This window comes from Lactuca serriola, chromosome 4 (genome assembly GCF_051521515.1).
Source record: "Lactuca serriola cultivar US96UC23 chromosome 4, Lser_US96UC23_V15, whole genome shotgun sequence".
NCBI classification, from domain to species: domain Eukaryota; kingdom Viridiplantae; phylum Streptophyta; class Magnoliopsida; order Asterales; family Asteraceae; genus Lactuca; species Lactuca serriola.
In genome coordinates this window covers 216,741,760-216,755,344 of record NC_136411.1, presented here as the reverse complement: position 1 = coordinate 216,755,344, position 13,585 = coordinate 216,741,760, and the positions used below count along the sequence as shown (strand labels likewise).

Here is a 13,585-nt window from a genome sequence, read left to right as displayed (position 1 = left end):
TGTGAAGACCTCGGGGGGAGCCCATGGCATTGGATGTAAGACCATGTGGGGTAGCCCATGGCAGTCCTAGGTGAAGACCATGTGGGGTAGCCCATGACACTGGATGTAAGACCATGTGGGGTAGCCCATGGCACTGTTACAGATTTGATGTATGCATGGTTTATGTGTTATGTGTGTAGCTCTATGGCTATCAGGATATGTGATTGTGTGTGGTATGCTCTGGGAAACTCACTAAGCATTTTGCTTACAGGTTGTTGATTGTTGCAGGTACTTCGGAGCCTAAGGGCAAAGACAAGGCGTGATGACGTGGCGTGTACTCTACCTCTCTTTTGGAAGTTTTGGGGACTTTCTGATGATTTCATAAAAACATGACGTTGATGTAATGAATGTGAATTGGAAACAAATGTTTTGGAACTTATGGAATATGTGATCATTTGATTCAGTAAAATGAAAAATGTTCTTGTTAAAATTTAGGTTGTTACAGTAGTGAGGTCCATTTGGAGAACTGGTGTTTCGCCGGCATGCTGACTACTTTCGTGTTGCGTTATGATTCTATCGTATAGTATAAAACGAGTTTGTAAGTAACTATGGTCGTTGCTAGTTGTATATATATATATATATATATATATATATATATATATATATATATGTATTACATGTTTTGTTGTATGATTCCCAAATGTTTTGGTCACTTCATTAAAATGTACTTATGGTGGTAAGTAGTAGGTATTGTGTGAACGTTAAGTTATCAAAAATAGAACATAATCGTCAATACATTAAGTTGCCTTGTGTTGCATGGGTCTTGGAGGGCGTACCTCTCTTGATTTATTACTACTAGTTGTGATGAGAGAAGCATGTGCAGTCGCTAATTCACTAGGATATACTAGTCTATCATATGCCAAAATGGTGCACAAGGTGCCCAACCATTTCACTTATTTCGCGAGTGGCCTCCTCCGCTCTCTGTTCTGCTAAGGCCACCCTAGCCTCTGCTGCAAGGATTTGTTGTCTCATGGTGGCCACTTTCTCCTCTAAAGAGTGTAGACGGTCTATAATATTCTCCTGCTCTGCTTGCTGGTTCAGTATAGCTCCTAAATGGCGTTCTTGTTCTTCACGGAGGTGTCGAATTCACATTGTCGCATTCCGAGCTTCGTCTCCACTCTCCATTACCTCATGATAGAGAGCCTGAACCTGGGTGTCTAGATGGGCCACTTGTGGTACAATTGGAGGTAGTGCTTGATTTGTGAGGGTGCTGGGGCCCATAGTTTGGTATAGTGGGTGCATGCCTAATGCGGATCGTCGGCCGTCTCCTCTAGTCCAGGCATGTAGTTGGGTTGCCCCTTGTGGAGGTGCATCCTGGACAAAGGTAGATGTCAACAACGAAGCTTGCCCTTGCATGGGCGATATTTTCTTACTAGGAATGTCCATCCAAAGAGGACCCCTATTGGGTACTTACGTACCTGGAAGGAGGGAGGTGAAAGGGTCTCTTGCCTGCTCCCGATAGGGTAAGGTTCGCTAATGACTCCAACGCCTTCCTCCTCGTCTGACTCCTCATCAGAATCCTCCTCCTCGTAATCCACCTCTTGGTATTCTTCAGGACCCTCTTTTGGGTTCTCCTCGTGAACCTCTTCTGGCTCTTCCTCGATCCATCCTTTGGCTACCATGGAAGGGTAGTAGGGGACTTCGGGGTGAAATTCATCCATTTAGTCGGTGCGTGAATAGAGGTATAAGAACTACATAGGGGGTTTAAGTGTATGTTTCTATGGTCTCCTAAAATGCTCCTATAGTTTTTTAAATGTTGCATTTGATCCTTGGTATCTTAGTGTTGGTAAGTGTTTAGACTCGTCGTTTACTATGACTATTTCCCAACATATGCTAGTCACACCTTGGATAAATATAGTTGATTAGGCTATATTTATTCAAGGTCTAATTACATATCCCAAGGCCTACCCGTAGTCTTCGACTCATCATACTACTTTTATTATGCTCTCGTTATGACACTTCCCTAACTTGTAAAAAGCAATAATCATACCTCTGAATAATTATATGATTCTTTTGAAATGAAAGTGTGGTTTGTGACTTCCAAACTATACCCATTATAGTTTATCCTGTGTGTTTGTTGAGACTATTTATATAATCTATTATATAAATATAAAGTTTTTATCTTGTCTAGTATCAAAATATGAACTCCAAACATAATATTTTTGGGTTGTAACCCACCAAATTAGTAAATGACTATAATGTAACCATTTTTGCTAGAAAAACTATCTTTTAGTAAAAGTTTCCAACAACCATCTAGTTTTAGAAATCATAAATTTCTTATGATTTTATAACATAAATTATGTTTGTTTTGTCAGTTTTGCAATTCAAACTAATACATATCACAAATAATTATACAAAAACTAGTATTAACCATATATTATGCAAATAATATCTCTCCCCCCTAAAACAGGAAAAATCTTTGAAACTGTGGGGGTATGAACTCACCTTGAGTGGTTTTGTGGGTTATTTGAGATGATGGTGTGAAGGTTTCCAAGCCAAACACTTGAAGATGGTGGTTGAACTTCTTGGCAAGAATGCTATCCTAAGAGTTTAACACATAATAATATGTGGGTAAATATAATGAACTAACATAAAAGTGTATAAATACACTAGATTTGAAGGAATACTTACCAAGAATCTAAGAATAATATTGGAGAACTTGAACTTGGAGGATGTGCTTAATCTTGAGAGAGTTTAGAGTACAATGAAGGAATGAAAAAGGGTGGGGAGTTTGTGGGTGATAGTCTCGTATATATCAGGAGGGAAGTGTGATAGGATGTTTGCCTAATTACCTGTTGGTTAAAGCATGGATATTTGTTGGTTATTACATTGATATACGCTGGGTAATGTTTGCATGGGAAAGGAGGATAAGCATATAATTAATAAGTCAACTATTCTTATATGTTTCCTTCCCTAGACCGAAATCAACTTAGGAAAGGTATTAGATTGGTGATTTTGGCCAAGGCATGCCCATAATCACTCTGTACTCCATGATTTTGGTCCTAGCTCCTACTTAACTTGTGATTTCGGCCTTAGTGGGGTTTATACTTGGAGTTTTCGGCCTAGGTATCATCCATTAAAGGGTTTTCGGTCCTAGTGGTTTGGAGTTAAGGGGATTTTGGTCTTTGATGCTTCATGGGAAGGTTTTCGGTTTAGAGATCACCCACTAAGGGGTGATTTTGGTCTTGGGGGGTATTTTGTTAATATGTGATTTTAGTTATAGTTTGTTGCTTTTCAAGGTTAATTACGACAAAGTTTCTTAAGTATATATTATATTAACATATACAAACAATGCCCTCTTGGTTTGTAATATTTTATTGCAACAAACCATGTTGATATACATTGTGGGTACGCTTATATTCAAGACCTCTCAGACCTTATTTGACCCAAAATTTTCTAGTTGTCACAGAAGATGAGGCAGCGTAGATGGTTGGATGTGGTGATGGATTATGATTATGAGATCCTTTATCACCCAGGGAAGGCCAACGTGGTGGCCGATGCTCTCAACCGTAAGGTGGTCGCGTCTCCGATCAAGGATATGTGTTTGAGGACGATGATGATTACTCCACTTTTAGAGCAGACCCGAGAGGCTTAGGTTGAGGCTATGAAGGAAGAGCACCGGAAGAGTGAGTGCATATTGGATCAGATGACTTCCTTTGATTATGATAGCCAAGGGTTATTGGCTCTTCATCGGAGGGTGTGGGTTCCGTATTGGGGCGATGCGTGCTAGGTTTTGATGGAGGAGGCGTACAAGTCAAGATTCTCTATTCATCCTAGAGCGACAAAGATGTATAAGGATCTTCACCCCAACTATTGGTGGTCATGCATGAAGCGCGATGTGGCCTGATATGTAGAGAGGTGTTTGACTTGTAGGAAAGTCAAAGCCAAGAATCAGCGACCAATGGAAAAATGGAGCCGTTGGATGTTCCTGTATGGAAATAGGAAGAGATTATGATGGATTTTATCACGAAGTTGCCATGACGCGCAAGGTGGATTTGATATGGGTCATCGTCGATCGATTGACCAAGAGCGCGCATTTCATCCCAATTCAGGAGAGTATTTCAGTGGAGAAATTGGCCAATATTTACATCAGGGAGGTTGTGGCACGACATGGGGTGCCGGTTTTAGTGGTTTCAGACAGGGATGTCCGATTTACTTTCAGGTTCTGGAAGAGGTTTCGTGAGGAGCTGGGTAGTCGTCTGCATTTCAGCATGGCCTTCCACCTGCAGACTGAGGGACAGAATGAGTAGACTATACAGACCTTAGAGGATATGCTGCGGGCATGCGTATTGGATTTCGGAGGGAGTTGGGATACGTATCTCCCATTTGGCAGAGTTTTCGTATAACAACAATTATAATGCCAGCATTAATCGACCTTCTTTAAAGATGCTTTATGGGAGGAAGTGCAGGACCCGGATATGTTGGGGTGAGGTTGGTCAGCGAGTCATGGGTAGTACTGAAGTGGTACTCAAGACAACAAAGATGATACAACAGGTACGAGGCAGACTTCAGACAGCTCAGAGTCGGCAAAAGAGTTATGCCGACAAGCGTCGATCAGATCTAGAGTTCCAGATTGGGGATATGGTTCTCCTGAAGGTGTCACCTTGAAAATGTGTCATCCGATTCACGAAGAGAGGCAAGTTGGACCCCGGGTATATTGGTCCTTTCGGGGTTTTAGCCCGGGTGGGCAGGGTTGCTGATTGCTTGGAAGTTGGATCTACCCGATGAGCTTCGTCAAATCCATAGCACATTTCACGTCTCTCAGTTGCGGAAATGTTTGGTTGATGATTCCACGGTGGTTCCATTGGAAGATATTCAGGTGAATGATCGCCTGAATTATACTGAGAGATCGATTATCATCCATGACAGAAAGATGAAGGTTCTGCGGAACAAGACGGTAGATCGGGTAAATGTGCAATGAAAGCATTGCAATGTTTCGGAATGGACGTTGTAACGTCCCAAAATTCAAGACTAAAAATTTCTTTTAATAAAATATTACGTAAAGTAAAATCATCGATTCAAAGCATAATCAAAGTAATAGTTTTCAAAACACATGTTCATTATCAGAGTAAAACATTCCCTGGCTGACTAATCTATGGTGTGTGCCATGCGATCACCCCGAGCTCCATCATCAGCTACCGGAAGTACCTGAAACCAAAACTGAAAACCGTAAGCACGAAGCTTAGTGAGTTCCCCACTCTACCACATACCATGCCAAATCACATACTGCACATACTGGGCCACGCCCCCTACCTCGGGCCTCGCCCGCTAAAACGGCCACGCCGCTCCAGGCCCCGCCTGGCTTCAAGCCCCGCTCGGATACAGATCTGTTTCACTTAGGCCTCGCCTGTCACAGGGCCTCGCCCACTAACATACATAATAGCACATAGACATATCACAACACACAAACTACACACATATGAACGGATCCTGTCCTAAGGCCTCGCCTATCCTGGGCCCCGCCCTTGTCCTTCTACTGATGAGTCATGGAACCCCATCCATGCTCCTACCGATAGTGAGATACGGGCCCATCCCACACTCACCTCCCTACCAGGCACATACAAGTATCACACAGACAACAAGTATAAACTATCACCTAAACCATTCCTTGGGCACCCACCCGCTAACATTGGACCTCGTCCTGAATATCATACTAGCATACTGTTCCTCGGGCTAACCCCCGGGGCTTCTACACATACTACATGGGCCGGCATTGTGGCCGTAGACCCATTCACACAAAAGGAAAACTCACCTGCACTGGCTGAACTCGCTATTGATCCCACTAGCTGCTGCCCGACCACTCACTGAACCCCTGCTCTACTTGCTCCCCGAGCTATCAATATCAATGCAACACTTAGTCTAACTGACCCCCGACAGTTAACCAAGTCAATTCTGGTCTAAGTCAAAGTCCTGGTCAAAGTCAACCTTTCCAGGTCAACCCTACTCGCCGAGTCCACTTACTGACTCGCCGAGTTCATGTGCTTAGGGTCCTTTCCATTCGCGACTCGACTCACCAAGTCAGTCCATGACTCGCCGAGTCCAACGATTTCCGAGTCCTGACCTGCCCAACTCGCTGAGTCTCCACCCGACCCACTGATTCGAGTCTCAACTCGAAGGGTTTGGGGCTTCGCGACCTGACTCGTCGAGTCCAAGAACAGACTCGCCGAGTACAAGGCAATCTTCATCCTACTCGCCGAGTTGTTCTTCCAACTCGCTGAGTTCATGCCCAACTTCATCCGACTCGACGAGCTGTTCATCCCACTCGTCGAGTTCCTCCTCATCTTCATGATACTCGCCGAGTCCACTCGAAGGACTCGCCAAGTCCATTCAGATCTTCATACATGTAGAGGACTTTTGAGTCATGCATGGACTCCAAACTGTAGATCTACCCTTCCCAAGCCTATTCCTCACGTAGAGTTGCAAACTTTACGTGTAGAGAAGGAGATCTAGGCACAATACACCATAAACTAGGGTTTAAGGCAAGAAGGCTCCATAATCAGCTCAAGGGCAGATACTTTATGGGACACTAGACCAAAACAAGCATGGATCTGAGGTAGCAACCTCAGATCTGGACTTCTAGCTCGAAATGGTTACTATCATGCCAAGAATGCCCAACACACACATAGATCTAGGTGTAAGGGAGTCCAAGAACTAGCTTATTACCTCCAAAAGCTCAGAAATGTCTTCCCAAACCCGGATCTACAGCCCCCTTCTTGCACTCTCAAGATTCTTCTTCCTTCTCCAAGCTTAATGCACTCTTCAAGGCAATAATTGGCTCAATCAATGGATATGACGGCTAGGGTTTGGTATTCAGGGCTTAAAAGGCAGTAAAGGAACCTTAGGAAGAAGGTTAAGACGTTTATATAGGCTCCAAGTCCCGAATTTAGGGTTTTCCTCGTACAGACCAGACTTGCCGAGTCACCTTGGCCGACTCGCCGAGTCGGTCACTTACTCCTCGACCCAGATCCCGCTCGGACTCGCCGAGTTCCTCCTTGGACTCGCCGAGTCGCCCCTTAAAATTAAGGTTTTCTTTCCTTTCTTGACCTCCAAAACTTTGGGTGTTACAGACGTGGGAGCCCAAGGTCAAGATGAGAGAATATTATCTGGAGTTGTTCGCAGTTGACGAACTTCGAGAATGTAGTCTGATTCAAATGTCATTTTATTATTTATTTATTTATTATTTTTTTATAACTTAGACTAATTTTGTTGTGATTTATTTACGAACTTGACACGGTCAGATCTAAGACTGTTCAGACACACGGTGGATCTACCTGGAAGCTGCAATGGTATATCTATTTTTCAAATCAAATGACTTCTGCTCTAAGCCTCAGCGCACGCACAAGTATATAACTTTAATCTCAAGCCGATCGATCTATCGGTTGATTTATAGGTGTATTGTAGATTAATTTTGGTTACGGCACAAAATTCTCAGATCTGAAGGTAAAAATCACACAACTTAAGTCTTCATGTCCGATTTTTTTCGATTCGTTTTCTTGTTGAATTTTATAAACAAATATCGAGTTGGTTTTTGTGTTTGAACGTTTGGTTGATTAACTAAGGTTTGGGAAATATACGAAACGAAGATGTTGACGAAGTTCGAGACGAAGAGTAACAGAGTGAAAGGACTGAGTTTCCACAACAAGAGACCATGGATCTTAGCTAGTCTTCACAGTGGAGTGATCCAGCTATGGGATTACAGAATGGGCACTCTCATCGATCGATTTGAGGAGCACGACGGTCCTGTTCGCGGCGTCCATTTCCACCAATCGCAGCCGCTTTTTGTCTCGGGAGGTAAATTTGAATGCCACATTACAATTGAAATGCTTTCCCATAGAAATGCATATCGCATTAACTTTATTGAAGTTGTACTTGTATCAACGATGGCTCTAGAAGTTTTATGGACTGACGTATTTGTTTCTTGAATAGCAATTTCGACCCTATTGGGTTGGGTTAACTGTTTGACACGTTTATTACAATTATAAAGTTCAGTAAGTTGTCAACTTTGTTGGATTGTTACAAATGGAACCTCAAATTTATGTAAATTTGGAGACATTGTTTACTTATGATGCTCAGTAGCCAATATATGATTACAAGATCAATAACTTCTGCAATGATAAATGGTTATTGCAGGAGATGATTACAAGATCAAAGTATGGAACTACAAATTGCATAGATGTTTGTTTACACTTCTTGGACATCTTGATTACATCCGAACAGTTCAATTTCATCATGAGTACCCTTGGATTGTTAGTGCTAGTGATGATCAAACTATCAGGATTTGGAATTGGCAATCTCGTACATGTATATCTGTATTGACAGGACACAACCATTATGTAATGTGTGCTTTATTCCATCCAAAAGAGGACCTTGTTGTGTCAGCATCATTAGATCAGACAATTAGGGTTTGGGATATTGGTGCATTGAAGAAGAAAACAGTTTCACCTGCTGATGACATCCTTCGTTTAAGTCAGATGAATGCAGATTTCTTTGGTGGTGTTGATGCTGTTGTAAAGTATGTTTTAGAGGGACATGATCGAGGAGTCAATTGGGCTTCATTTCATCCAACTCTCCCTCTTATTGTCTCAGGGGCTGATGATCGTCAAGTTAAAATCTGGCGAATGAATGGTATCAGTTTCTAAATCTTGTTTCTATTGTTCCATCTTTATGTTTATGTGATAAGGTCTATATCATCTTAGCTGATCATGAAATAAAAACAAAGAACCTGATGACTATTTAGGGCTATGTTTGGCGCGCCTCAGCTAGTTTATTTTTCGAGCTTTTTTAAATTGTCATGTTTGGGAAGCCAAAAAGTAACAGATAAGCTAGCTTTTTAAAAAACTACTTTTAGCAGCTTTTTAGGAGTTTTCTAAAATTTCCCAAATATACCCTTCATTAATTTTTAAAAAACATATTCTTCTAAGACTATATTTGGCGTACTAGCTGAAAAGCTAGTTGTCAGCTGATAGTTGAAAAGCTAGCTGTTAAATAAAAAGCTAGCTGATAAAAAATCGATATAAAGGGACATTTAAAAGAATGTATTTCTTTAATTAGTTAATGGGTATATGTGGAGATTTTTTAGAGAGCTCCTAAAACGGTAGTCAAGGTTGTGTTTGGCACGCCGCAACTAGCTAATAAGCTAACTAATTTTTCGAGCTTTTTTAACTTGTCATGTTTGGCAAGCAGCAAGCAAAAAAGTAGCTTAGTCAGCTAGCTTATAAGCTATCTTTTTAAAAATTTCCAAATATACCCTTAATTAATTATAAAACACATTCCTTTAAATACCCTTTTATGTCATTTTATATTTTTCAACTAGTTTTACCGAACGTCATTTTTTATCAGTTAGCTTTTCAGTTATCTGCTAACTTTTTATATAACAACTAGGTTTTCAGCTATCAGCTAGCTTTTTCACCTAACAACTAGTACGCCAAACATAGCGTAAGTAGCTTCTTAAAAAGCTAGGTTATAAACTAACTTATAAGCTACTTTTTAGCTTACCAAATATGATAACTTAAAAAAGCTCAAAAAATAAGCTAGTTGTGGCACGCTAATCATAGTCTACATATATTTTTATGTCATTTTATATCTTTCAGCTAGCTTATATCATATTTTTGGTCAGCTAGCTTATAAGCTACAAGCTAGCTTTTCAGCCAAGCTGCAAACAAAGCCTTAGTTTTCTCTCTAAAAGCACTGTTTAGTGTTGATAATAAGTGATGACTACTTAGTTCTCCTATAGGACTTGGGTGGTGTTGTTTTTTATCATATACGAAATAACAATCATGTTTTTTCTTTGTTTGTGAACCTCAAAACCAACTTTCATCTACTCTTTCTTCTTACACAAAGATCTTCACAATACTATTATACAACAAGTAACAAGAAAACACACACCTTAACATTTCAGATTCAAAAGCATGGGAAGTAGACACACTAAGAGGCCACATGAACAACGTCTCATCCGTTCTTTTCCACTCAAAACAAGACATCATCGTATCAAACTCAGAAGACAAAAGCATACGCGTTTGGGACGCGACAAAAAGAACAGCCCTCCAAACATTCCGTCGCGAACACGACAGGTTCTGGATTCTCACCTGTCACCCCGAACTCAACCTTCTAGCAGCCGGACACGATAATGGCATGATAGTTTTCAAATTTGAAAGAGAACGCCCTCCTTTCTCTCTAAGTAATGATTCTCTTTACTACATCAAAGATCGTTTTCTACGGTTTTATGAATTCTCAACCCAAAAAGACACTCAAATTATCCCAATCCGAAGGCCCGGATCATCCGGATTAAACCAAGGGCCTAGATCTCTCTCCTATAGCCCTACAGAAAACGCTGTCTTAATATGCTCAGAAGTGGATGGAGGATCTTATGAACTTTATATCATCCCTAAAGATAGTGTCACTAGAGGTGATGCAATTCAAGAAGCTAAAAGAGGGGTAGGGGGTTCAGCGGTTTTTGTTGCTAGAAATAGATTTGCAGTGCTTGAAAAAACCACAAATCAAGTTTTGGTCAAGAATTTGAAAAACGAAATAGTGAAGAAAAGTGTTCTTCCGGTTGTTACGGATGCGATATTTTATGCGGGTACGGGTAATTTGCTTTGTAGGTCAGAGGACAAAATGGTCATTTTTGACCTTCAACAGAGAATTGTTATGGGGGAGATTCAAACTTCTTGTGTAAGGTATGTTTTGTGGTCGAATGATATGGAAAGTGTTGCTTTACTTAGCAAACATTCGATAGTTATTGCTGATAAAAAGCTTTCACATCGATGCACACTTCATGAAACGATACGTGTGAAAAGTGGCTCGTGGGATGATAATGGTGTGTTTATATACACAACATTGACACATATCAAATATTGTTTACCTAATGGAGACTCTGGAATTGTAAAAACACTTGATGCTCCTGTTTACATTACAAAGATTTTCGGGAACACCATCTTTTGTTTGGATCGAGATGGGAAAAATCGGATGATTGTGATCGATGCAACTGAATATCTTTTTAAACTTTCTTTGTTGAGAAAGAGATTTGATCATGTTATGAGCATGATAAGAAACTCAGAGCTATGTGGACAAGCTATGATCGCGTATCTTCAACAAAAAGGTTTTCCAGAAGTTGCCCTTCATTTTGTGAAAGATGAAAGAACTCGGTTTAATTTAGCTTTAGAAAGTGGGAACATACAAATAGCTGTTGCTTCTGCTAAAGAGATAGATGAAAAAGATCATTGGTATAGATTGGGTGTTGAGGCTCTTCGCCAGGGTAATTCTGGAATTGTGGAATATGCGTATCAGAGAACAAAGAATTTTGAGAGGCTATCGTTTTTGTATTTAATTACGGGTAATTTAGATAAATTATCCAAAATGATGAAAATTGCTGAGGTCAAAAATGACATTATGGGTCAGTTTCATAATGCTTTGTATTTAGGTGATATCAAAGAACGAATCAAGATTTTGGAAAATTCGGGTCATTTAGCACTTGCGTTTGCTACTGCTAAAACCCATGGGTTGAATGATATTGTTGAGGAACTTTCCGTGAAGCTTAAAGATAATATTCCGATTTTGCCCTTGAGGTCAACTTCTCTTTTAATCCCTCCAACCCCTGTTATCTCTGGTGGTGATTGGCCTTTGCTAAGGGTCACAAAAGGTATCTTTGAAGGCAGTCTTGATAATACAGGACAAGAAGAGTATGAAGATGCTGCAGATGCTGATTGGGTTGAGGATTTGGACATTGCTGACGTGGACAATGGTGACATCAGCATCGTGGATGACGAAGATCCAAATGAAGATAACGAATCTGGAGGTTGGGACCATGAAGATCTTGAACTTCCACCTGATTTCGACACCCCGAAAGCCACCTCCACCGCCAGGTCAGCGGTTTTTGTCCCGCCTAATCCGGGTCCACCCGTGACCCAAATGTGGGCCCAGAAATCATCACTTGCCGCCGAACACGTGGCAGCTGGCAACTTCGACACCGCCATGCGTTTACTAAACCGCCAGCTGGCAATAAAAAATTTCACACCTTTGAAATCATTATTTCTTGATCTTCACATGGGTAGTCATAGTTTCCTCTATGCTTCCACGTCAGCCTCACTTATCTCATTTCCCATTGAGAGAAACTCGAGTGAATCCACCCCCACTCACACCCGGGCCCCACCTCAACTTATCTTTACTTTTTCCCAATTGGAAGACAAGTTAAAAGCTGGATACAAAGCTACAACTTCTGGAAAGTTCACCGAAGCTTTACGCCTTTTCATGAGTATTCTTTATACAATTCCTTTGATAGTAGTTGAGACACGAAGAGAAGTGGATGAAGTAAAGGAACTGGTTATAATTGTGAAAGAATATGTTTTGGGGTTACAAATGGAATTAAAAAGGAGGGAATTAAAAGATGACCCTGTTCGACAACAAGAGCTAGCTGCTTACTTTACCCATTGTAACCTTCAGATACCTCACTTGAGATTAGCTTTAATGAACGCGATGACTGTGTGTTTCAAGGGGGGGAATCTTGTTACAGCATCGAGTTTCGCAAGGCGGCTGTTGGAGACTAATCCAACGGCTGAGAATCAATCTCAGAAAGCACGGGTGGTTATTCAGGCGGCTGAGAGGAACATGAGGGATTCTACGGAGTTGAATTATGACTTTAGGAATCCGTTTGTGACTTGTGGGGCGACTTATGTTCCGATTTATAGGGGACAGAAGGATGTGGTGTGTCCTTATTGTAGTTCGCATTTTGTTGTTTCTCAAGAAGGGGAGATTTGTGGTGTTTGTAATCTTTCGGTGGTGGGATCTGATGCTTCGGGCTTACTGTGTTCTCCTGCTCAGATAAGATGATTTAAAATTCTTTCTCGGGATGCTAGCCTCGCTTTTTTCTACTATCAGGTGATTCTCTCTCTTGGTTTTTAATTTTTTTTCACCGACTCTTTTTTTCTTATTGATGTGTTATTTTTCTTGTAATTTGTAAACCTTATGCTTATTAATAGACAAAATAATGATGCCTTGTTCAAATTCTTGCAGTTCAAACAGAGGGAGCCTTCGGATTCTTGATACTTTCAAAATCTTGATACTTTTATTGAAGTTTTGCATAGGCGTAAACATTAAGTATAGTGTGTTTATAGTAGTGAAGATAGTTAATTTCGTTTGGACAAGCCGGGTATAACTTTTATTACATAAGATATAGTTACCCTTATAGTTAACTAGTTATTGCATTTAAAGACATTTTAATGTGTTTTTCATATAATCAGGTTATTCTTGTTCAGGTTTAGGATCAGCTTTTATTTATTTCTTCTTGTTCTTATTGTTTTAATATCTTTTGATAACTTTGATGTTTGAACAACTATTTATAAGGAAAATGACTTGAGAGGGTAATTAACTTTTCGTCTTTTTCACGTTTAGGTAACTTCATTTTTTTTTTGTAAATATTTGACCATTTAACTTGTTAAATGTGTTTACAACAATGTTATGATATTTTTAACAGGTTAACAAGTTAAATGATTAAATGTATAAAAAAATAAAGTTCTCCAAATGTGAACATTTTTTTTTTATAAATTTCTTA

General features: G+C 40.4%; 1 protein-coding gene across 1 annotated transcript; it reads left to right on the top strand.

Annotated features, from left to right (window-relative positions):
- The first annotated feature begins 7,279 nt into the window (after positions 1 to 7,279).
- On the top strand, positions 7,280 to 13,311 carry LOC145103282 (coatomer subunit alpha-1-like). Its single transcript, XM_079040834.1, has 5 exons — positions 7,280 to 7,479; positions 7,599 to 7,830; positions 8,170 to 8,664; positions 9,938 to 12,912; positions 13,048 to 13,311. Exons 2-4 carry the CDS (start codon positions 7,623 to 7,625, stop codon positions 12,862 to 12,864), a joined length of 3,630 nt encoding a protein of 1,209 aa, XP_078896960.1. The 5' UTR covers positions 7,280 to 7,479; positions 7,599 to 7,622; the 3' UTR covers positions 12,865 to 12,912; positions 13,048 to 13,311.
- The last annotated feature ends 274 nt before the right edge of the window (positions 13,312 to 13,585 follow it).